Consider the following 24783-nt stretch of genomic DNA (forward strand, 5'->3'; position numbering starts at 1 on the left):
CAACCCTCCCGTTTTACAGATGCAAGCGCCAAGCTCTTCCAGCTCCAAGCCAAGGAGGTACTTTGGGCTCAAGGAGTGGGGTCCCTCTCCCAGCCTGAGCCATGTGGCCACCCAGAAACCATGGATCTTCGACCCGGTCTGCCTCCCTCTCTACCCCCACCAGAGTGAATGGAGAGGCTGGGGACCAGGAGGGTGGCTAGAAGACAACGGGGGACACTTGGGTAGTCACAGCCTCTGTGGCTTTGACCTTCTTGTTACAGCCAGTGCCTGGTGTGCTAGCTCTACATTCTTGGGCCATGAAGTCATTGAGAGCAGTGAATAGTGGCCTTGGGGAGAGGAGAGCCCACAGTCAAAGAATCTCCAGGCTGGTAGCCCCACCCCTCCTGGGGCAGAGGCAGGGTTGAGACCCAGAGAGGCCAAGAGAACACTCAGGATCACACAGCCAGCCCCAGGGCTCAGGTAGGCTGCCTCCCCAACCAGGGCATTTCTCTTTGCTATATAGAAACTGTGTTCTTTCCTCCTGGGCCTGCTCCTGCCTGTTTCCAGCATGGCCCTGATCAAGGTACTGGGCACCAGGCTGCCTTCTGTCAGCTGTGCCCACACCCAAGGAGGGGGACAAAGCTCGCAACTTCCTCACCTCCGGTTAGGGCCTCCCTGAAGACGGCCTCTGCATCTCCCTGGTGAGGAGGGAGGTGATATCATGGGCACTGGAGTAGCCCTGGTGGGGAGAGGCCACTGGAAGGCATTAACTGGAAGTCCCTTTTGGGGAAGGGGCAGGGTTTGGTTAGGGGAGAGGTACTGTGGGGGAGGGATCAGGCCTGGGCTCTGCAGGGCCCCTCCCTGCCAGTGTAGCTGCAGCCCCCGAGGTTGAGAGACACTCCTTCAGGCAGCCTGGATGTCTTTCCATCCAGGTGCCCAGCTGGGTACCCCTCTCTTCCTCCAGGTCTCTGCCCCAAGGTCACCTCCTCACCAGGGCTTTCCTGACCATCCAGCCTAACGCAGCCAACTGCTGTCTGTGTCTCTTCTCTTGTCCCAGTTTATTTTCCCTCTCAGCACTCATGACACGGCCATCTCGCCACTGCCCCGGTACACGTTGGCTTCCCTGTCTCGCTCATTGCTACATCCTCAGTCTGTAGAACCTTCCCCAGTGCATAATCAGCATGCAATCCACCTTTGTTGGCTAAATGAATGGATGAACAAACCAGACCGGGGAGGCTCCCTCCAGGGAAGGAAACGGTCTCTGACAGGCAAGATGGTCCAGTTATGAACATAGAGGGAATGAGCTCCCCATCACAGACTGGACTCCAATTGTTGGAGGTATCATGATGGGGATTTAAGAGCAGATGGGACTCAGTTGATCTCTAAGCTGGGGGTCCAAAACTCCTCAGCAGTGAAGGGAGTGCGGGGCTCTGGTGTTGGAGTAGAGAGTTCTGCAAAGCCTGGCTGGAGAAATAGTGGCGCGCCCCAGACAGGCCCCTGGGGGAGTGACGGTCACTAGAGCAAGCCATGGCTTTGCAAACCCAGTTTATAAAGGCATTGTCACCGGAGAGCCCCATACTGTGCATCAGCAGAATGAGGGAGTAAGAAGCAACTGAGGCAGAGCCCTGCCCCCAGGACGTCACAGCCAGGCCTGGGAGGCTGGATTCACCCCAGGTTCCTGGGATCAGACAGGAAGTGTGGGCTCCCTCGTCGCACCACACAAAGTGCCGACTCTGTTCTGCGTCAGCTGACAAGGACAACTCTGTGGGGTGGGGCGGGAGTTCTGAGCCGTCTTCCTGGAAGAGGGGTCATTTGGGAAGGAGGGGGAGCGACCGAGGCTGACAGAGAACTCGGGCCCTAATCCTGGAAAGCCTTGTGGGCCTGGCTATTAAATTTACATGGGGAGCTTTTAGGATTTCAAGCTCTGTCTCCTCTGAGCCTCCCCCAGGGCTGTTCACTCTATCAGGAACACACTTCCTTCTACCCCCACTCCCACCCTCAAGACCCCCACTCTCCGCTCACTTTTTCCTTGCCCTCAGATCTCCACAGAAAGGTGTTTTTTTTTTTTCTGTTTTTTTTTTTTTTTCAGGAATCCTCCACTTTTCCGGACCAAATTCAGTTTCCTCTGGTACGCATCAGAGCATTCTGTACCTTCCCTTTGTAGACAGGAAGACTCAGACTCCAGGTTATTTACCCGCTTGTCCCCTCCGCACTGTAAACTCTCACATCCCAGGGCCCAGAATAGTGCCTCCACTTAGTCATTGTTCAATGAATTTTTGTTAAAAGAATAAACGAGGGGTGCCTGAGTGGCTCAGTTGGTTAAGCGACCAACTTTGGCTCAGGTCACGATCTCTCGGTTTGTGAGTTCGGGCCCCACGTTGGGCTCTGTGCTGGAAGCTCAGAGCCTGGAGCTGCTTCGGGTTCTGCGTCTCCCTCTCTCTCTGCCCCTCCCCTGCTCACGTTCTGTCTCTCTCTGTCTCTCAATAACAAAATAAAAACGTTAAAAAAAATTAAAAAAAAAAAGAATAAATGGATGGGGGCACCCGGGTGGTTCAGTTGGTTAAGCGTCCAACTCTTGATTTTGGTTCAGGCCATAATCACAAGGTTCGTGAGTTTGAGCCCTGCATCGGGCTCTGTGATGACAGTGCAGAGCCTGCTTGGGATTCAGTCTGCCTCTGCACCCCCCCCCCCCGCCCCGCCCGCCCCTTCCCGCTCCCCGTCTCAAAATAAACAAACATACAAAAAATAAAAAGAATAAATGGATGAATGCCTTTAAAAAAAAAATCCTGTTGAATGAATACCTTAGCTGGGGAGGGCCATGTCCCAGGGCCCCTCTGGGGTATTGGAAAGACAGGGACCTTCAAAGGTTCAGAGGGCCTGACCCCCACCCTGGGACAGGGGCCTGAGAACTGTTCTCTGTCTTTATCTACATCTTGCCTCCCTTCTGAGCTGGGGCCAGGAGGGGGAGGGGAGCTGGCCAGGGGTGCAGCCTCTCAGGGGAGGGAGGATGCAGAGGAAGCCCCAGCCTCTGCCAGGCCCTGCCTCCCTTACCCTCACCCCACAGCCTGGGAGGAGCAGGAGACCGGAGGGACCCTTCTCGCATACTCGTGGGTCTGGTTTGTGTTTAAAGGACTAATCTCCGCCTTGTGGGGGTGAGTTATCTCCTTGTGAAATCAAGTTGGAGAAACTAGAAGGGTTTACCAGTGAGACACATATTGCCTCCTTCATGGAACACCAGGAGAAGGAATGGCTAGACTCCCCCTCCCTGCCTCCACCCCTAGCCCAGCTCCAGCTGTCTCCTTGGGTTGCAGGACGCTGGATTTGTGTGTAACTGGCGCGCTGCAGTTACAGTGGGCAAAGCTGTGGGCGCTTCGGGGCAGGCGCTGGGGGCAGGTATGTGTGTGTAGCCAGGTGCCCGCTCGACCCTCCTGGCCGCACCCCTGCAAGGTGGAGCTGGGGCCTCCTGCCCCGGGAGGGGGACTTTGTCAGGCCCATGATGGGATCCCATCAGGAGGGCCAAGGGAGCCAGAGACGGGCAAGCTAAGGCTGGGCAGGGGGGGGGTGGAGTGGTATCTCGAGGGAGCCCGAACAAAGAGGGGGATTGGGTTCAACCCCTGAGGGCAGAAAGGACCTGGAGCTCAGCTGGGAGGGTCCAGGCTGTTTAGGCCTGCCTGCTGCCCGCCCACCCTTTCATCTCTGCAGCTCCTTCCTCCCTGCCCTTCCTTGAGTGTGTGTCTGTGGGTAGGTCTGGGTGGCTTTGGGGAGGGGGAAGGAAGGGGGGGTTCTCCGTGGGCAGCTTGGATTGGACAAACTTTCTTTGAAAATGGTCCTTTGCACAAAGGCTGGGGGTCAGACCGACAGGTGCTCCAGCAAGAACCTAAGGACCCTGAGGGGTGCATTCTTCCCAAGGGGATAACTATCTCCAGCAGGAACGGGCAAGACGGGGCGGGAAGGGACGGGAAGGGACGCAAAAAGCCCTTCCCCTTTTCCCGTGCCAGCCTGCTCTGGCCCTCTCTCCCAGACAGACTTTTCCAGAGAGCTAAAAGCAAGAAACTAACCTTTAGGATTAAAGAGAAACGTTTTTTGTTTGGGTTTCTTTCTTTCTTTCTTCCTTTTTTTTTTTCCCCTCCTAAGCCTCTTTTCATATCGGTGGTGGCTTTTTCCCTGACTTGTCTGGGGGCGGGGGCAAGGAGAAAGGCCAGAGAATGTCGTCCCAGGCGGTGGGGAACCAGACCTCCTCTCAAGCCACGGATGACTACTCCTATGGCAACTGGTACATCGACGAGCCCCAGGGTGGCCAGGAGCTCCAGCCAGAGGGGTAAGTTGGAAGCCCTGGCTCTGTCCACCAGGAGGGTGGGGTGTGGCCAAGGTCACCGGTGGGGGGATGGGGAAGCCCCTGGGCCAGGACTGCTAAGATGAACCATGTCCCTCATTTGCTGTGTGACCCTTGGCAAGTTACAGCCTCTCTGGGCTTCAGACCCTTGTTACATGGGAATAACAGCCCTTGCCCTGATGTTGGTACTTGAGGGGGACCTGGGCTGGACTGTCACTTACAAAGCACCCGTGTGGTTTGTTAAAAATACAACCTCCTGGGCCCCATCCCTGCAAATTCAGATCCTGCCAGTCTGGGGCGGCTCCCTGGGTGACTCCAGCTGGGCTGGAGAGTGAGTGCTGGGTGAGTGGTTGAGGGAAGTTGGGCCTGCCTTCAAGGGGTTACTGGTTCCTGTGGTGACCATCTGGGGCGTGGTGTTCACAAGTGTCAGGTTCTCTGGGCAGGCCAGGGCAGGGGGAGACCTGAGGAAAGAAAGTCCTTGAGGAAACATACCACCCTGTTGCCTTTGACTGGCTCTGAGTCTCCATGAAGATGAGGGGGTCCTTTCGTTTTTGCAGGAGTGCTCAGGCGAGCCCAGGGGCAGGGGGCAACCACAGCGCAGTCAAGTGCGGCCAGAGGACTTGCCGGCCCCTCTCTTTGTTGAGTCTGAGCACCCCGGCAGAGGGGCCGGGGCTCCCTGGGCCCCACAGGCCGCCGAGGACTCCTCGCCTGTGTGGGCCCCAGAGCCCTGTTCTCCCCTTCCTGTTCCTGGCCCTGGCCCCAACCCCCACCCCCCCTCCTCTGTCTGAGGGCTTACAGTACTGGAAAGGTGAGGCTGGGGGGGGCGGGGTGCGGAGCCAGATGTATACACATCTGCTCTCCATCAACAGTGGAAACTGGAGAAGGAGACATGCCTGTGTGCCTCCCCAGGGGCTGGGGTTCGGCTGGGCCAGGCTTGGGTCACCCAGCAGGGACAGAGGCCCCACCCAGGCCTGGGGGAGGCTGCTGTTGTTTGGAGCACTCAGGATGCTGGCCACCTGGTCAGCAGTTCCGCGGTCAGCAAGGGGTTTCCCACCCCCTTCCCGAGCTGATCTGGACAGCCTGTGGGCTCCCCTCTTCCCTGCTGCATATTTTGGGGGCGGGAGAAGTAGCAGAACGGGGAGGGGCCCAGGAACCCATGAGCGCACAGATCCTGATTTGGGTTAAGACCTTAATCTGCAGCTGAGTCCTTGGGAGCCTCAGGGCCCGGGGGATTGGTTGGGGCCGGGCTCTTCAGATATGGCTCAGAATGAAGTTGGGCACATAGCAGGGCCTGCGTGACGGGGAGCACTGCCTGTCATGTGCGTGGCATCTGGGATTTGCAGCTCCCTCCTCCCACCGCAGGGAAGAATGAGGAGGTTTGCTTGAATCGACTTACTTGGCCAATCCAAGTCTAGTTGCTTGTCCCCCAAACCCCACCCCCGAAGGTGGAAGCTCAGGGGAATCCCAAGGAGATGAACTTGGGCTCACTTCTCCTTGAGTGAGTCAGACACCCCAGGGAGATGGTGCACAAAGCTTTGAGGAGTTCCTGATGGTAGTCCCCCTTGGCACGTCAGTGTGCCCCAACAGGCTGGGGTTGGGGCTGGTGGGCACTGGTGACAGTGGCTGGCTGGACTCAGTCTCCTGGTCACACTTAGCCAGGGGCCCTCATGGTAGAAAAGCTTGGGGGGTGGGCAGTGAGTCTGATGGGGTGAGCTGTGTCATCTGGGGTCTTCTGTGGGCACAGGACTGCTCCAGGTAAGCCAAGCTGGCCCTTTCTTACCCCCCGGAGCCCCTCTGACCCGGTCGTGTGCCCAGCCCGACATCTGCCCATGTGTTATCCCCTCCTCACCAACACTGACCTTCTCAGCCAGAGCCTGGGGACACAGATGCCTGTGGCAGCCGTCCAGGATGACACTCGCCTCCCCCGCCCCCTCACTTCAAAGGGGAATTGGAGGCTTCCCTCCTGGCCTGCCTCCCAGCAAGAGGCCAACACCAGGCCCTTCTGCTGTGGCGGTGGGGGGAGGGTATCAGGCCCCCACATCAGCCAGCCAGCCTTTCCCTCCCAACCCAGGGAGATGTGCTTGCCTTTCCCTCTGAGTGGGGCCCTTTGTAGGCTCAGAGCCTAACGTCTAGGAACAGCGGTCTTGCCCCTCTGCTTCAGTGTCCTCACCACTGCAGTCTGACCTCTGTCCCTGAGTGTCTGAGACCCAGCCTGGGCTTCCTTGGCCACATGTGATTCTGGTCCTCACCTCTCATCTTGGAATAAGGCCTAGAACTCAGCGGTCATTCTGGAAACTCCCCTTCCTTCTACTATCCTGTCTCCAGGCGTGTACCTCCTTCCTCCTACACACCTCTGAGACGCACCCTGCCATCCCCCTTCCCCTGCCACGGCTTGTGCTCAACTGTTTGAAAATGCCGATTCTCAAAGATTTTTGATGTACGGAAATGACCATTTCATACGGTTCAACTTAAAACCTCCCTCCATGCTCCTTACCTCTCCCGCCTGGTCAGATGTGGGCGTTGGAGCCAGGTGACCTCAGTTCGAATCCTTGCTCTGCTGCTTTCCTGTGTGATTTGGGCAAGATACTTAGCCTCTCTGAGCCTTGGTCTCCTTGTCTGAACAAGGGGGATAATGATAGCACCCACCTCTTAGGTAATGCCTGAGTTAAGACAGGGAACAGACAGCATCTGGCACTTAGTCAAATTCTTTGTAAGTGCTACTTGTTGCTGTTGTGATTCAAATTGAATCACAGAAATCTCCCCAAATCCAGAACAACTGCCCTGTTCAGACACCTCAGTGGCTCCCTAGTGCCTCTCACGCCTGCTGCGACCTGCTTCTGGCCTGCCCTCCCCCCTGTAGACTGTAAACTGAAAGTGCCTGGCCCCAGCCACACGGTCTGCTGCCTGTCACTCGGCTGCCTCATGTTCCTTCCTCTACACGGAGCTACTTTTCCCCTTCTTTGCCTCAGCAGGCGCTAACCATCTTTTAAACTCAAATCAAAGGGCCAAATCATAGGGCCAAACACTTGATTGCTTGACCCAGGCAATAACGTTCAACCACTGTGCCGAGAAGGAGAGGTCTATGAGGGCTGGAGCAGTCAGGGAGGCTTCCTGGAGGAGGGAGGAACGAAGTGGGCCTTGAAGGATAGGAAGAATGTGGGTGAGAAAGAAGAGGGGTCCAGGTCCAGCTGGCCCACTCTGTTTCTCCCATGTTTTCCCCTGGGAGCCCCCTGTCTCCTTCAGCGCTGTAACCTCAGAGCTTGGCACGGGGCTGGCACACCACGAGGGGTGTGAAAACCCTGGAGTGACCCTGAGAAGGTGGAACTGGGCACGCCTGTGTAGGAGAGACCGGAGGGTTGAGGGGGGTGGTGGGTGGAGTCCCAGGGTAGACCGCCTGGGACCCCGACCCTGGCTGCACACCCAAGGGAGTCCCTACACGGCCCTGACCCAGGCTTCCCTCGCTCTGCAGGGAAGTGCCCTCCTGCCACCCCAGCGTGCTGTCCGGCCTCCTCCACGCCTGCCTGGCTGTGCTGTCGGTGAGTCCAACCTGAGTCCGGACTGGCTTGCAACCGACTGCCAGGCCGGGCAGGGGCTCTTGCGTTCCCTGCTGTGGCTGGTGAGGGGGGACCCCGGGAGCTCTCCCAGGGTGAGGACCCCAACCAGGATGCAGCCAAGTCCAACCTCTCAGACTTTGGCCACCTCTTTCTGGCCAGTCCCCAGTATGCCTCATGCTCGTGCCCTGGGGGAAGGGGAGGGAGGGGGCGTCCTGGGCACTGAGGCCAAGCCCTCAGACTCAGCCCCTCAGGGAAAGGCCTGGGCACCCACGTCCTGCTCTGTGCTCTCCTTTCAGATCCTTGTGCTGCTGATGCTGGCTGTGCTTGTGAGGTGCCGCCAGCTCCGGCCCCGCTGCGGGCACGGCAGGCCTGGACTGCCCAGGTTGGTGCCAAGGCCTGGGCACTCCCACTCAGGTGGCCCGGCTGACAGGAGCCACTCTGGGAGCGTGGTGGTTTGTTAGGTACCTAGACGTCAGCTCAGGTCTCGGTGACGTCCCCATCCTTTCAGCCTGGGGGCTCTCCCTACCCCTACCTGGCTCTCAGTTTAGTCACGAGCCCCAGAGGGAAGTGGGGGGGACCCGCTCAGGCCCACCTGCTCCTGTTCCAGGCCCAGGGAGACACAAACCTAACAGGGCCCGGCTCCAGAATACATTTCCTCAGACGGCCCATGGTCTGGACAGGGGGTGCCCATGAGGGTTCGTTTCTCTTGAGGGTATCACCAGACCCCGATGTTTAAAGGCAGATCATGAGAGGCTGATCTCCAGTCCCTGTGGCTAGAACTTTCTTCCCCTATCTCCTTTAGTCCTGTGACCCCAGAGCCTGGGACAAGGATGGCCCTGAGGAGATGGGCCTGGGCAGGCTTATACGGGAGAGACCAAAGTGTTGGGGGAGGTGGTGATGGGAACCCCAGTGTAGACAGCCTCGTTCCCAGGCCAAGACCACACACCCAGGTGGGTCCTGCCATGATGGTTGGGGAGGACTAGCCTGGGGTTTCTGTCACTGGTGGGCCCAGGAAAGAGCTTGTGGGCTTGGAGGGAAGAAGGAATCAGGACGGAGCTCTCGAGGCATGAGGTGAAGCTGGATGACAGAAGCGGAAGGTCTGAGAGGCCTGCCCTGAACCCAGAGGGCCAGGGCCTGGGACGGCTGTGCCCGCTGTCTGCCCTCTGCCCCGGGCCACACCCAGGCCGGGGCGGTGGCTATTGCACAAGGATGTTGTGACTCTCCGAGCTCTCTGAAGGTTTGCCAGCCCAGACAGACTGATTTGTGTGGAGGCAGCTGTTTCCCGGAGCTTCCAGGGTGGGCGGAGGGAGCGGTGCTCTGGCTTGTTCCTACTGTGTGTATGTGTATCAGCGGGATGTCCTGGAGTCCCTTTGCCACAAGGCCCAGAACTTGGTACACAGCAGGCACCCCACAAACACGTGTGGGATGAATGGGTGATGGGGCCTCAGTTTCCATCGGGAAAGTTTCCACCTTTACCTCCCCGGTTTATGGAACGTGGCACAAGGGAATGGGGGGGGGTGGGGAACAGGGCCTGAGTGACTCCCTCCTGTCCTGTCCCTGTCTGCGCCAGCCCTGTGGATTTCTTGGCTGGGGACAGGACCTGGATGGTGCCTGCCGCTGTCTTCACGGTCCTCTTCAGCTCCTTGTGTTTGCTGTTCCCCGCTGAGGACCCGCTGCCGTTCCTGACTTTGGCCTCATCCACTAGCCGAGGTACCCAGTGCAGCTGAGGCCCTGGGGCTAGATCGGTGGGATGCACCGGGTGGGAATTTGGAGCATGGGGCCGGGCCCTTCTGTAGCGAGTCAGGTAGCCCCATTCCGAGTCGTAAGCCGCTGCCCGGAAGATGCTGACCCGCTAAGCTCCCAGCTGCTCCCACAGTGCATGAAACCTGCCCTTTGTGGGTCCCAGCTGTTGGGTCACTACCGCCCTGTCCCCCTCTTCTGTTCTTGTGCAAACCCCACCCCCAGAACAGCACAGGCTGAATCCCCCAGGCAGCCCAGCCCTCTGAGAACGGAGGAGAGTGGGGAGAAAGCAGGAGGGGTTCTGGAGAATTGAGAGCTGGGCTCAAAGAAGCGAGGGTGCAAAGGGCAGCTGCCAGCAAGAGGGGCCACTGTCCTCAACCTGATCTCTTCAGATCAACCAGTCCTCACAATGACCCTGCAAAGGGTGGGTAGTAGCCCCATCTCACACCGGAGGACCCTGAGGAGGGTCCGGGAAGGGAAAGGTAATAAAGTAGCAACTTTAAGTTTATTGACAGCTGACCAGGCACCTGTGCTAAGCGCTGTCTTCTCATGATGTCTTTGCTAATATACTACCACCGTTTCCATTTTACAGATGGAGAAAGTGAGGCTCCCAGAGGTAACTTGCCCGAGATCACAACGCCGGTACTAGTCAGAACGTGAATTTGAATGTGGGCCTCTGGCTCACTGAACCAGCTGAGGGGCTCAGAAGGCGGAGGCAGGAGAGGGGTCTGGCGGCGGGGGGGGGGGGCTGGACCCAGGCCCCACATCTGCCTTTCCAGCACGTGTCTCCCTCTGCCCCTCTTGCCTTCCAGGGCCCTGGAAGATACTCGCCCTGCTCTATTACCCTGCCCTCTACTACCCTCTGGCCGCCTGTGCCACGGTCAGGCACGGAGCCGCACACCTGCTGGGCAGCACACTGTCCTGGGCTCACTTCGGGGTCCAGGTGTGGCAGAGGGTAGAGTGCCCCCAGGCACCCAAGGTAACCGCGGACTCACAGCAGCCTGAGGCAGAGGGGCATGGAGGGCTGCGTGAACCAGCACGGCTCCTCTCCTCTTATCTATGTGCTGGGCTTCTCCGCTGCCTTCCACTGTGCACAGAACTCCACTCCTGTAAACACAGGCCCTTCCACACTGCGCCGTCTGTGGGAAGAACAGGGGACGAGGCTGGGCCTGTCCTCAGCACCGTCTAGGAGGGCACAGAGAGGGGAAAGGGAGAGTCTGAAATGCCTCCATTATTGACTCCCCAGCCTTCCTTTGGTCAGGCTGGAGTGGGGGTGAGGAGTGATGGAGGAAGACAAGCCCCGAGTAGGGGGATGGTCTTGGAGGGTAAAAAGAGAATTCTAGAACCTCAGAACCTGGTTCACTGGCTGCTGGCTGGGGGTGTGACGCTGCCCCATCTAGAGCCCCAAGGGTGGAGCCAGGCAACCTGAGCTTGAACCCAGCTTCTTCTCTCCCTCCTCCCTCCTTTCCTTCCACAAACATATTTGAAACACATACTCCGTGCCAGGGATGTTACCAAGCACTGGAATACAGCTGTGAACAGGACAGATGAAGTCCCTGGCATCCCAACAGTTGTCATTCCGGAAGGGAAGACACAATAAGTAAATATACAAAATGATGCCAGGTGATGCTAAGTGTTTTGAGGAAACCACATCACCATTCTGAGGCTCAGTTTCCCCCCTGTAAACGGAGTTGATAACACCAATCCTTCAGGGCAGAGATGCAGATTGGTTGCTTTCTTTGAGAGCTGGGACTTGACTGGTCTTTTTCACCACTCAGAGCCTGGCACCTACTGAGCTCCCGGTAAAAACGTATTGAACTAACAAATAAGTGAGTGAATACAGAAGGAGCCCAACCCTGGGAAGGTCTCAGTGCCGGGAGGTAGGGCATGTACTTCCCTGATGCCCAGGTTGCAATTGTACACAGACAAAATTAGGCCCTCTTCTAATTTTCAGGGGCCTGTGCCCAAAGCCCAGGAACAAAGGAACATAGAAAGCCGGTGTCCCCGGTTTCAGACCCCATTGCAAGGAGGAGGGGATTACATAGCTTCTTCTCTTGGCTCCTCCCAGGGCTGTGGGAGTCCGGGAACCCGGGGGAGGGTGAGCATCTCCACAGGGCCTCACAAGGGGAAGCGAGAGTGTTGGTGCTGAGTGGCCCAGGTAGGGGGTGGGCCAGAGGCCTCAGGCCACCCTCATGGCAGGTGGGAGTGAAACGGGAAGGGAAATTGATCCTGGCCTTCTGTTGCGGGAGGAAGGCAGGAGGTCAGTGTGTCTGGAAATCTGTCTGTCTGTCTGCCTAGATCTACAAGTACTACTCCCTGCTGGCTTCCCTGCCTCTGCTTCTGGGCCTCGGATTCCTGAGCATTTGGTACCCGGTGCAGCTGGTGAGAAGCTTCAGCCACAGGACAGGAGCGGGCTCTGAGGTAAAGGGGCAGGGCTGGGCTGGGCTTCTGGTCACACCCGACACCCCGAGCTCCTGCATGTCTGTTGGTGCCCTGTGGGCAATCGCGCTTCGTGTAGGGCATAGCACATAGCAGGTGCTCAGAAAATATTTGTTGAGTCACCAAGTGACTGGGTAGTCCCCCCCTCCCAGGGCAAAGGTTAGGCCAGGCCCTCAGCTGGCACCCAGGATACCTGGGGCACCCCGCCGGATGCACAATGGGGACCCAACAAAGGGAAGTGGACCAGAAGGCAGAAGTCAGAGCTCTGCTTCTGAGACACAGAGGCTCCAGGTGGAGAAATGAGACAGGCCAGGAGCCGTGTGCCCACTAGGAGCCCTGCAGATGCCGACATGATTCAGGAAACACCCAGGGCAGAGTCGCTTCATGAATCAGTTCTAGGTTGGATATGGTTGGATAAAGGCAGATGAAGGGGTGAGCCGGAAGAACAGAGGCCTGGGTGGGGTTGAGGGGGGTGGGGAGCCTCCTGGAGGAGGTAGGCTTCAGTAGAGGCCCTGAAGGACAGGAAGGATTTGGAGTAGGGACAGAATAAGGAGAAGGTGAGCAGGTGTAGGAAAAGAGGAGTAAAGGGGCAGAGATGGCTTGTGTCTGTTTCGTTCACACACAATTTGTAGCACTGGCCAGTTCTCAGCACACGATAGATACTCAACACATATTTGTGAAGTTTTTAGATCGATGGGTGGGTACATCATAACGAGAGAGAATTCTTACAAAACAAGGCAATCTTATTAGGAAGCTTTCTAAGCACCTACCAAGTGTCAGGCCCCAGGCGAGGTACCCTGGACTCAGAGCCACTGACTTGTGTCTGACCTCCAGGAGCTCCCAGTGCCCTGGGGGGATTCAGGCAGCAACAAAGATTCACAGGGCAATGTGAGAAGCACGGGGCCCATCCCCCAGCCATGGGCTAGCATGGAACTGGGGGGTCAAGGACTCTTCCTGGTGGGGGAGGAGAGGAAGAAAACCATCCCGCAGAGGCCCTCAGGGGGAGGGGGACAGACTCAGGAAAGGTTGGGGACTCAGATGCTGAAAGGGCTTGGTTAACCCTTCAGTTGGGGAAGGTGAAGGCCAGGCTTGAGGTGGCACGTGGGACAGACAGTAGGGAGGTGGCTGCTATACGGACCGTGGGTGTGCGCGCGTGTGCAGGGGATGGGGCGCGGTCATGGGGGTGTGGCAGGCAGCTGGCCCACGGGCCTGGAGCTCTGGAGAGGGGCTGGGACTGAAGCTAGACAGGGAGCCAAGGTCCCCAAGGACAGAAGGGGAGTGAGGCGGGAGAGGCTGGGTGGGCTCAGGTTCTCTAGTGGCCGCCCTGGGTCCTCCGTGGGCCCGCCCGACTCTGGGTTTGGCTCTTACGTGGTAACACTGGGCATGTCTCTACCCTACCTAGTCCCTTTCCTTCCCCCTCCAGGGATCTTCTCTGCCTCACCTCTCCCTCCATGCATGCCTTTCCTCTTGAGAAGTCCTGGGAGAAGTAAAATTCTCTTTGGCCCTGGGTCAGGGAGGTTTAAGCCTCAAAGGACCCAGTCAAGTTTCCAGCTGACCCACGCTTCCCCTGGGTTTCAGGGTTGCCATGGCAACCCGTGACAGGCTTGCAGTCTCATGATCAGGGGCAGGGGCTAACCCCATCTTACCGTGGGCCTCTGCCACTTGGCAGGCCGCTTAAGGCCTGGGATGGGGCTTAGACAAATCCCGTGACCCTTGTGATCTCCCTGGAGTCGGAGGAGAGGCCTGGGGGATGTGACCTGGAATGGCCCCCTCCTGTGTCCTGGTCAGGGATGTGCCCGTGGGACATAGGTTCCCTTCTGCCCCAGTCTCAGCTAGCAGAGGCCTGTGGGCCAGGAGGGAAGCAGTGAGCAGTGGCTAAAGCAGGAGAGAGCTGGAGACAGACCTCAAGAAGAACTGCTCACACTGAGTATTTTTAGGAGACTGATAGTCTCATATTTGTGGAGGAGAAAGGGCAACTTAAGGGGGCACGGACCTCGCCCCCCAGGTCAGTCCTCTGCACCCTACTACAGGCAAGAAGCTTTCGTGGAGCCCACTGTGGTTCCCTGACCCAGGGACCCAGGGATGGCTCCAGGCCATCTCCAGGTCTCATCTGCTCGTCCATTTGTCTGTCTCCACAGGGGCTGCAGAGCAGTTACTCTGAGGAATATCTGAGGACCCTCCTTTGCCGAAAGAAGCTGGAAAGTAGGTGAGGTCCTAGGCATTCCCTGTGGGCCAGTGGGCAGAGCTGGTAGGCAGGCTAGTTTGGGGGGGCTGTCCCTGGGCAGCATGGTGGGGCAGAGTGAGGAATAAACCAAACTCTGGGGCTGGGGCTCAGGGCAGGGGTTTCACCTGAGGGCACCTGCCTGCCTTGGTCTTTCCGCAGCTCCCACACCTCCAAGCACGGCTTCCTGTCCCGGGTCTGGATCTGCTACGGAAACTACATCTACACTCCTCAGCGAGGTATGGAGTGGGGAGCTGAGGTCAAGAGTGGCAGGTGACCTCACCCATTCCTTGCACGAAACAGCTGCAGTGGGAGGCCGGCTCCCGTCCCCCAGAACCCCTGTCAGGAGGAACAGTCCCAGCTGGGGACAAGGGGAAAGCCCCTGGCCTGGCTTTGGTGGTCTAGGGTCCTGTAAGTCCTGGCCCTTTTTCTGGGCTCTTTGGGAGGGGTGGGGGCTCCCAGGCCTGAGTGGTGCTGGGCTTCCCACATCCCTCCTTTTGGCGACTGCAGGATTCCGACTCCCTCTGAAGCTGGTGCTTTCGGCCACCTTGACGGGGACAGCCATCTACCAGGTATGTCCTGCCCCCGCAGTGCCATTTGCCTCTGGACCCCTGCTCCCAACCCCCAAGCCTGGGATGGCGCAGGCCCAGCTCAGCTCCCCCAAAGCCCAAACTACAATCCTGTCTAGCTGTTTCTGGACATCTTGGGAATGCTGGCTGACCCAGAAGAGAGGGGGTGTCAACTCCTACTGGGCTCAGATAGAGTCAGAGCATGAGTTCTGGAGTCGTACAAACATGGATTTAAACCCTGACTCCATCATTTGCCTCCTGTGTGACCTTGGGCAAGTTATTCAACATCTCTGAACCCATTTGCTCAGCTGTAAAATAGAGGAAATAGAATTACTTTCCTCTTTGAGCATTTGGGAAGTTTTAGGCAGATTTGGACAGTTAGGAAGGAATATGTGTTTAAGAAATACTCCCCTCCCCCCCCCCCCAGCACACCCCCAGAAAACCAAAAAGCCCAAATCCTGGGAGATAAGCAGGATTTTTTTCTCCATTTGACAGATGGGGGAAATTGAGGCTCAGAGAGGTGGATTTGACTTGGCCAAGTTCCTATTGCTAATACCTCACGGTAGCCAAAACGTGAACCCCGGTGAGCCTGGGCTCATCCGTATGAGACGCGGCTTTCGCCAACATGGGAAATTGGAAATTTCATGTTCTGAGGTTTAGATAGTTGTCCGAGAGACAGATGTGCACAGCTGTGCCGCTTGGAAGCACGGCTGCCGCCTGTTAGGCCAAAGTCAGATCTGCTCGCGGTGTGCGGGGTAGGGGCAGGAGGACGCCGCTCTCGGGGCAGACAAGAATTCTGGCGGGTGCTGGCCCTGTGGATGCAGCCGTGTGCCGCCGCAGTTTCTCCCCCGAAGTCTCCCTGCTGGCTCAGAAAACGCTTCTCCTGGGATGGCCGCCTGGTGTGAGCACGGCCAGGTCCTGGCACCTTCATTCTGGGGCTCTTCCAGGTGGCCCTGCTGCTGCTGGTGGGCGTGGTACCCACCATCCAGAAGGTGAGGGCGGGGATCACCACGGACGCCTCCTACCTACTGGCCGGCTTTGGGATCGTGCTCTCAGAGGACAGGCAGGAAGTGGTGGGGCTGGTGAAGCATCAGCTGTGGGCTCTGGAAGGTGAGGCTTCCCCGGAGTCCCTGAGGGCCCGTTGGGGGGACCTGAGCCGGACACCCAAGCTCAGTCCCAGCTTGCCAGGGACATGCGGGGTGCTCGTGGGTATGTCTCTTCCTCTGTGTGGGTCTCAACTGCCTCCCCTCCAAACTGGGCTGGTTGCAGTGTCCAGTTCCAAGTCTCTGAGACCTGAAGGAGTCATCTCAAGCCCCTTGTCAGCTTGTGTGGTGTCGCCCACCCTGGTTCCAGGGTTCAGCTCTCTGGGCATGGAGATGGGCAAGGCCTTGGATGTGTGGGCTGAAGGGACAGCCCGTTGAGCCTTGCTGAGGGTAGGGAAGGAGGAAAGGAGGCAGTGACGTGGGACACTGGGCCGGTGGGGTTGGGCAGGATGATGCTTTCTCTTCCTCAATCCCTATCCTCCTGGGCCATCTCCTTTCTCCTTCCCTCCCTTGACAATGAGCCTGTGGGCCGGGGAACCATACCAGCCTCCCCTTCTGGGGTCTGATGCCTCCTTTAGCCCTTAGTCCTGTCATCCACCTATACTACCTCCCAGGCCCTCCCAATAGCCCTGTGGAGGAGACTGAGAAGTGTCCCCCCTTGACACATGGGAAAGGATTCACTTGGGGTCGCACAGCCAGGCAGAGTGGAGCTAAGAGAGTAATACAGTCTCCACCACCTTGAGCCAAGGCCTGGTGGTCAGGAGTCCTGGGCCTGAACCCTCTGCTGACTTGGGGGTCCTGGGCTGGTACGAGCGCCCTGGCTTCCGAGGAGGAACACGGGATGGTCGGAACTTAGGCTGCCAGCCTTGCAGGTGGAGGTGTGACTGCTCAGCAGTTGTTCCTGACTGTTAACATCATCCTCTCCCCGCAGACCAGGCATGCCGAGCACGGAAAGGGGCAGGAAGTGGGGGTGGGCAGAAATGTGTGCAGTCACCACTTCCTTCCCTGACCACCACTCCCACCGCCTTCCTGAGCGTCTCTGCTCCCATTCGAGAGGCTACCCTGGACATGTGGCCCTACAAGTTGGACAGGTGACAAGTTGTAGGTGGGCTGAAAATGACACCTCCAGGGAGATTTTCTAAGTTGGCTGCCACCTGGGCCACAGGCAGGAGCAGACGTGGCCCACATCGGCCCACATCCAAGGTCACAGCAGCCCTGTTAGCTCAGCCTCATCAATCTGCAGGAACAGGAAATGGAGGCTCAGAGGCAGGAGGCGACATGTCCAGGATGGTGGACTTTTTCTATTCACCACACTGGCATTTACAATCACCTGCTGCAGCTTCCAAGCCTAAATGCTTCCACTTTGGATCTTGTTGGATTCAGGGGCCAAACAGAGCAGTGTTTGCTCTCCTAGTCCGCAGATGAGGAAAACTGAGGTCCAGGAGGGTTCAGAGCTATGTCCAAAGCCACTCAGTAAGCCAGGGATGGGACTGAGATTATATGCGGGCTCAGGGGCCCTTTGGTCTGTGCTTAGCTTGAGGAGCTAATGTCTGCTGAACCCCGAGACCCTATTTTCCGGCTGCCCACTGGGCACCTGGACCATAAGCCTAGCATCGCTCACAGAGGGCCCTGCCTCTGAGTCACGTGGACTAGATCAGACAGCTCAGATGGAACTCCTGCTCCATCACTTAAAAGCTGTGTGACCCTGGGCAAGGCACTTCACTTCTCTGGACTTGACTTTCCCTACTGCAAAACAGGTGTTAAAGCTACAGAGGCAGCCTTGTCGCTGAGGCCCTCAACCCAGTGGGGGGAAGACCGATCTATCTGGGGGGAGGAAGCAGAGAGCAGGAGGATTTTGTGGGTACCAGGATTTGGAGAGATCCAGGTTTGGAACCAACTGAGGGAGAAAGGAGCAGAGGTAGATGGCCAGGCCTGGGGCCAAGGGGGCTGCCTTCCCCCAACCCCCCACGTTAACCCATTCACTCACCTGCACAGGCTCACAGACAGGCCCCTCACCTGGCAGAAGGTGGTCCAGAGCGCCCTCTTGTTGGTGCTGAGCTGGCTCCTGAAGGACAAGAGGAGCAGGACAGAGCTGCATGTGCCTAGTGCTTTCTTAGGTAGCAGTTGTTCTCAAGCCTGGCTGTGCCTAACAATCACCTGGTAACTTTTTTTAAAATCCCAAGGCTCAAGCCGCTTGCCAGACTCCTGAAACTCTGAGGGTGGGGCTCAGCCTCTATGACTGAACAAGCCCTCCTGGTGATTCCGACACCAGCCTAACTTCAAGAAGTTAGCAGGCCCTCAATACCTGTCTGTGGCCTGGTTGATTTCAGTCAATGGCTGATTGAAATGGATCATTAAGGCTCTATCTTTGCGCAGCCCCCAGTGCTGTGGCTCTCAACCCGGGCTGCATTCAAAAGCCAAGGACTGGGTCCCACACCCAGAAATTCTGATTTAATTGGCTTGGGGTGCAGCCGGGGCCACGAGGGGTTTTAACAGGGGGTTTTAACAGCTCCGGGTGGTCGTGCTGTGCTGTCAGTGCAGAGACCCACCTCTCCGACACCTGAGGCTACAGGGAACAAGTGCCTGCCTCTCCTTGTGTGTTTGCTCCTGCTCCCCAGTCTCTGGATGGAACACAGACACCAGGAACGCTTCCCTAGGGTGACTGATGTGATCAGGGGGCAGGCACGCTGGGCTGATTCTGGGTCTGCTTGGAAACAATTGCAGGTCTCAAGCCATCACTTCCCAGCGGTGCAACTGGTGGGTCAGGCCCTCTCGCTGAGCCTCAGCCCCCTGGTCAGCCCAGTACCCCTTCCGTGGGGTTGTTGTGAGGGTGCAGACTGAGGCTGGGTGTTGATGGAGGGCAGGAGGCTTGCAGCCCCCAATCCCTGCTAGGCCTGAATGCAACACGCCGCAATGGAAGCAGCAAGACAGATGTGAAGACCAGGTCTGCAGCCTCAGAGCTGGCCTCTCCCTGTCCTGGCCGCCAAGTCGCTGGGCAGGAGACCGCTGAGAATGTTGACTTGCACTGCATCTGAGAACGGGGTGGGGTGGTGGGGGGGTGGTGGCAAGGGGTCTCCACTCAAGGCGGAGCGTGGGTGGGGGGCAGGGGTGACTCCTACCCGGGCCCCGCCCCGGCAGCAGTTTGGGGGCCCCGGGGAGGCCGTCCACTTTGCTCTCTCTCTCCCCCTTCAGTTTGCTACATCTCGGCCTTGGTCCTGTCGTGCTCACTCACCTTCCTCATGCTGATCCGCTCACTGGTGACACACAGGTCAGTGGCAGGCTCTGACTCCCCAGTGGAGCTGTGGGGAAGAGGTGCAGGAGCCCTGAGCCGGGAGGCCTGTGGGGAAAGCCCTGGGTCTGGGAAGAGGGGAGAGCCACTGCAGGCCCAGGTGGTCACTGTGTCCGCCTGCCTAGCTGCCCTGTGGTGGGTGGAGAAGGCGGGGCCTCGCCGTGCCCACCCTCCCGGGCTTCCTGTCTGGTGGGAGTGATACAGGGCTGGAAGACCCCAAGCTGGGGTGTGGACTTTGCCCTCTGAGAAGGGACCACCTGGGTGGGCTGGAAGGCAGCCTGGGAAAGCCGGGGGTTGGAAGAGGCAAGAGATGGGGGAGGAAGGGTGGCCAGAGGCAGGGGGAACAGTGTCAGAAACAGGGGCTGGAGTGAACCTGCCACATGCCAGCGTGGCTGTGGAGGTGGCCCGGCTGGTGCTGGGGCGCTGAAGAGATTGTGATGGGCCATTGAATCCCAGATTGCCTCGCTTGCCCGCACACTGTGAGCTGTGAGCAGAGTGGGGAAGAAGGTTCTAGTTAGAAGCAGCGTGGGTGGGAAGGGGAGCAACGGCAGAGTGTGCATTTGCCAGGCCTCAGGGTTTTTACCCAGGGATCTTTTCCCACAGGGTTGGCCCTACTTTGGCCGGCGTTCAAGGCCCTCAAGCCTCTGCCTGCCTGGAACCTTGCTTCCTGAGAGTCACTCTCCGTTCCTACAATCGTTTCCTCGCCTTTCTGACTTGGCTCAGGTTGAGCCTTCCGCCTGAACTCATCTCCCCCGATCTCTGCCTTGCACTAAAACTTACACTCATTCATCCTTTAAGACTCTACTCAGATACCACCTCCTCCAGGAAGCCCTGTCTGGCTCCCACAGCCCTTGGCTTTCCTGCCTGTGGCCATAGGTCGTAAGGAGACAGGGAATTCTGCCAGAAACTGGCCCAGAGGAGGACTTTAGGGAGTGTGTGTGTTCCCTGAGATCTCTGCTTTCCTCACCCCCTTCCCCCAACCAGGGTCAACCTGCAAGCTCTGTACCGAGGGGCTGCCCTGGACCTGGGCCCCCTGCCCCGGAGTCCCCACCCCTCCCGCCAAGCCATATTCTGTTGGATGAGCTTCAGTGCCTACCAGACTGCTTTTACCTGCCTTGGTGAGCACCCCCTTGCCCCCTCCCAGCTGGGGAGGGGAGAGCTCTCAGCAGGTCTTGGCTGCCCCTGGGTGTCTACCCGTGCTGGGGCAAACTGGGGCGAGATCAACAAGAGGGACCCACCTTGCCTTCTCTGCCTTCAGGAGGCTCACTCAGGTTGAGGGAGAGGGGCAGGTGCAGAAGCCCTTGGGGAAAGGATACCCCTCGCATGAGGATGGCCCCTCACTGCCACCAGGTGTTTACACAGAGGGTGAACCCAGGGCTGGAAGGTGGGAAGTTCACGGAGGCACATTCCTGCTTACATAAGGGTGGGTTATGCCACAGTGGGCTGCCTTGTGGAGATAATGAGATCCCTATCACTGGGGGTATGCAAGCAGGGTTCTGTGGTCATCGTTGGGGCTGCCAAGGGGGTCCTGCCCTGAGAGGGTTAGGTGAGGTTAATTTCTAGCACGTTTCTGATTCTCCCCACAGGCAGTGCAGTGAATAAAGCCCTCTGAAATGGGAGGGGGCTGGGGCCAGAGTGGCAAAAGCCAGGGCCTGATTTCCCTGCCTGCTGGTTCCTTCGGTCCTCACCTCCCCGGGGGAGGAGGAGAAGAATGACAAAGGAGAAGAGAAATTACTAGTGCAAAAAGTTGTAATTCCTCCTCTTGGTAGACCTTATACCTCCCAAGCTCTTTTAGACACATGACCTCGTGTAAACAAGTAGCCAGTTGTTTCCATAGACGAGTTTCTGGCATCAACTGTGTGCCAGGACTCTGGCCAATAGGAATGCAACACTAATTTAAAATGCAATCTTGTCCCCAAGGGCTTGGGGACAACTGGGGGGAAATAACGTTTGCAAAGCACTTTGTGGTTTTCAAAGAGTTGCCACAGACATTATATCATTGGATCCTCCCAGCAAGCCTGCTGAGGTAGGGGCCAGGACCTCATTTGACCGAGGAAGAACCCGAAGTTCAGAGAGGTAAAGTAACGTGCTCTAGTTGGCACAGCTAAGGCAGCGGCAGAGCAGGGATCTGAAACCAGGTTTGCCCCATTTCTAAGCCCTTGGGTTCCTGGGAGTGCCAGGGTGGGCTGGGGTCCCACAGAGCCTGATGTCTGTCCCCCTGCACCTCCCTGTCCTGCAGGGCTCCTGGTGCAACAGATCATCTTCTTCTTGGGGATCATGGTCCTTGCCTTCCTGGTGTTCATGCCCGTGCTCCACGGCAGGAACCTCCTGCTCCTCCGATCCTTGGAGTCCTCATGGTGAGAGAGGCAAGGAGCTGAGGGCTCTAGGCCCACCGCCCAGAGGGCCACTAACAGTGACATCCTCCCCACCCCACCTGCAGGCCCTTCTGGCTGACCTTGGTCCTGGCCGTGGTCCTGCAGAACATGGCAGCCCACTGGATCTTCCTAGAGACTCGCCATGGACACCCAGAGCTAACCAACCGGTGAGGCAGCTCCTGGGCTTGTGGTCTCCTCAGGACCTCAGCCTCTTCTTCTTCGGGGTCTTTCCTATCGTGTCCTTCTTCCTCCACTGCCATCTCTCCCTTTCCTCTCGGGAAGCCCAGCGGAGGGTAGGAGAGCTTGACTTTCCCAAAGAGAAAGGGAACAGTGGCCCAGCCGACTCCAGAATACCTCTCTGCTCACCTGTCACAGTGCCAGAAATACTCCATGAGCCTTTCCTGCTTTGGGGATCAGCACCGCTCTCCCCTGGACCCTCTGTGTTCCCCAAAACCATGTGTCTCCCCCTTTGCAGGAAGGAGGTTAACAGAAACATTATTTCCATGTTAGATGGAAAGGCTGTGGGAGGACCTCAGCCCTAGGAGAGACTTGGAGTCAGCGGACAAGGGACCCAGAGGAGGGAGATGGGACACTGGGGTCACAGAAAGTTCCAGGACATAAGCCCCAGCTCTGCCACTGACAGCCTTAGCTAAGCCATCCAGTCTCTCTGGGCCTCAGTACCACCACCTGTCTCCCAGCGTGGTGGGGGGCAAGAGAGCAGGCCCAGCACAGGGCAGGGTGCTTAGAAGGTATACTCGATAAATGATAGGCAGTGAACAACAGCGGCTGTGCTTAGTACCTAGGTCTGACCCTGACCCCGAGGAAGGGGCTCGGTGGGGGAGGGCCAGCCTCCAAGCCTTTTCTCTCCCCCCACCCCAGGCGAGCGCTCTCCGCAGTCACGTTCTTTTTCTTCCCCATCAACGTGCTGGTGGGCGCCGTGGTGGCTGCCTGGCGAGTGCTCCTCTCTGCCCTCTACAATGCTGTCCACCTTGGCCAGATGGACTTCAGCCTGCTGCCACCTCGAGCCGCCAATCTCGACCCCGGTAGGGCCGCTGGGCAGGGGCCAGGAGCAGGGGTTGCTTAGGCTGTGAAAGCAGTGAGGGAGGCTCTGCCCCGAGCTAGTCCACGAGGGACTGTGGCAGGTGTGGGCGGGGGACCCACGGGCAGCGCAGGCGCCGTGCGCTCAGGGGGTCGGGGGGCGCGCCGGCAGGCTGCTCAGGACACTTCCGGTACGTGTGTTAGGGGTGGCGGCGGAGCGGGGCGGGGGGCGGGGGGCTTCCTCCCCCAGCGCTGCCGTCCTCCACCCACCGTAGGCTACCACACATACTGCAGCTTCTTGAAGATCGAGGCCAGCCAGTTGCATCCAGCCACGACAGCGTTCTGTGACCTGCTTCTGCGAACACAGCGGCCCCAGCCTCTCCGGGGCCCCCAGGATGGCCTCAGACACGGGGAGGAAGAAGAAGGTGGGCCTTCCCCCTGGGGATGGCGGGAATTGAGCCCACCTTCGCTGAGGGACGAGGCATGCCCCCGCCCCCTGCCACACATAGGAAGTATGTACGACGTACAATGGAGTGAACCGCAGGAAAATGCTCACTTCCTCTCTCCCTCCGCTGCCTGCGGGAGAAGGGAAGTGAGCATTTTCCTGGTGCCTCTCGGGGTAATTTTTTAGCCTTGATCCCACCGCACACTGTCTCCCTCTGCTCGTTCCGTAAGAGTGCACACACACACACACACACACACCCTTCACACGCAGAGAATGAGAGGTCTTCCCCTTCCTTACCGCCCGGGAAGTTCGCAGTAGGGAGGTGGGTACCGAGCTGGCTGTCCCAGCCCTTCCTCCAGTCCCCTCCATAGAGCTGGCCCCTCTCTCTTCTGCCTGCCCCCTGCAGGACAACACCCTGAGCCTTTACAAACACCCCTCTGCGGCCCACACTTCTCCCAACCTCCCACCCTGGAGCCCCGGGGTCACCAGCCTCCCCAACAACACACATGAGGCTTTCAGACTGCTCAGGTTTGGTGCCAGAGGGGTTGGCTTGGTGTTTGCTGAGTGACTCACAGGAAGTCTCTCCCTCTCAGGGATACAGCTGCTGCAGACCAAGGACCCCGTGGCCAGAGGAGCAGGGCCCAGGGCCCGCCAAGGCAGGGCCCGCTGGGGTCTGGCCTACACGCTGCTGCACAACCCGGCCCTGCAAGCCTTCCGGAAGACGGCCCTGTTGGGGGCCTAGGTCAACGGAGCCCAGCCCCGAGGGTGCGGGAAGCCACCTTGTCCTTGTTTGTGCTGGGGTCCTCCCCTCCTCCCAGCCCACTCCCTCCCCAGTGTCCCCAGCGTCCCCCCCCCCCCCCCCCCCCAGGGCAGCCTCTCTGCCAGCAAGTTCCCCGGATCAGCGACCAGCATCAGAAGCCAGGGGTCGCTGTGGTTGGATGGAGGTCTGCTCATACCAGGAGCTTCAGAGGGCTCTGGTCTGCACCCTTTGTCTTGGGAAGCCAGCAAGGGCTCCAGAGGAAGTAATTGGTGGTGTAGGCTCTTGGTCTGGGAGCCAGTGGAACCGGGGAGGCCACATCCAGGCCCCTCCCCATGCTGGCTCTGCCACCAGCCTCAGCCTCACTGCGGTCTTCTCCTGCCTGGCCTTGGTGAGGTTCAGCCCAGAACAGCTTCACGTTCCAGCTCAGCCCCACCTCAGCCTTGGATCTCACCACCACGGAACCAGACACAGGGCTTCCTCTCTCCTCCAGCTTCCCCCTCTCCTCTTGGGGGGGCCTCGTGCCTTCCTGCGAGGCAGCCCAGGAGGAAGCCATGGGCTCCTACTGGGCAGCAAAGTCATGGCTCAAAGCAGGCCCCACACCGAGCTGGCCACACTTGAGAGCCTGATATTTTTGCAATTGGTATGCCTTTAGATATTATGAAAGGGGTTAGTGTGCTCCCTGTAATAAACTTGTCCCTGAGAAACAGTCCTCCGTAGGAGGAGGGTACGTGGGGGAAAACTGCCCGTACTGCCAGTAAATCATGTATGGGGCTTGGGTGGGGTCGGGGTATCCTGGTCACATGTGGGGCTGGGTACTCCGTGCGGGGCAGAGGAGAACCCATAGCCATATCCTTTTGGGTGGTAGAGGGACTGGGGATCCTATGATGCCACCTCTGAACTATGTGGACATTGGCTTTGGAGGTAGGACTTCTCCTGGGTCCTTGGGAATGGGCAGGACTTAGGGAAGAGAGATTTCAGGAAGACGGAAGCAATATGAA

General features: G+C 58.3%; 1 protein-coding gene across 1 annotated transcript; it reads left to right on the top strand.

Moving 5' to 3' along the window:
• Window positions 1–352: 352 nt before the first annotated feature.
• STRA6 (signaling receptor and transporter of retinol STRA6) lies at window positions 353–24504 on the top strand. The gene is made up of 20 exons (XM_042941436.1): window positions 353–459; window positions 2069–2107; window positions 4114–4297; window positions 7782–7848; window positions 8163–8248; window positions 9437–9576; window positions 10199–10222; window positions 10419–10585; window positions 11905–12027; window positions 14184–14251; window positions 14429–14505; window positions 14777–14838; window positions 15783–15945; window positions 19071–19146; window positions 20152–20285; window positions 21407–21524; window positions 21608–21709; window positions 22422–22585; window positions 22856–23005; window positions 23619–24504. Exons 3-20 carry the CDS (start codon window positions 4185–4187, stop codon window positions 23765–23767), a joined length of 1983 nt encoding a protein of 660 aa, XP_042797370.1. The 5' UTR covers window positions 353–459; window positions 2069–2107; window positions 4114–4184; the 3' UTR covers window positions 23768–24504.
• Window positions 24505–24783: the final 279 nt, after the last annotated feature.

The sequence above is a fragment of the Panthera leo genome, chromosome B3 (genome assembly GCF_018350215.1).
Source record: "Panthera leo isolate Ple1 chromosome B3, P.leo_Ple1_pat1.1, whole genome shotgun sequence".
In the NCBI taxonomy this organism is placed as follows: domain Eukaryota; kingdom Metazoa; phylum Chordata; class Mammalia; order Carnivora; family Felidae; genus Panthera; species Panthera leo.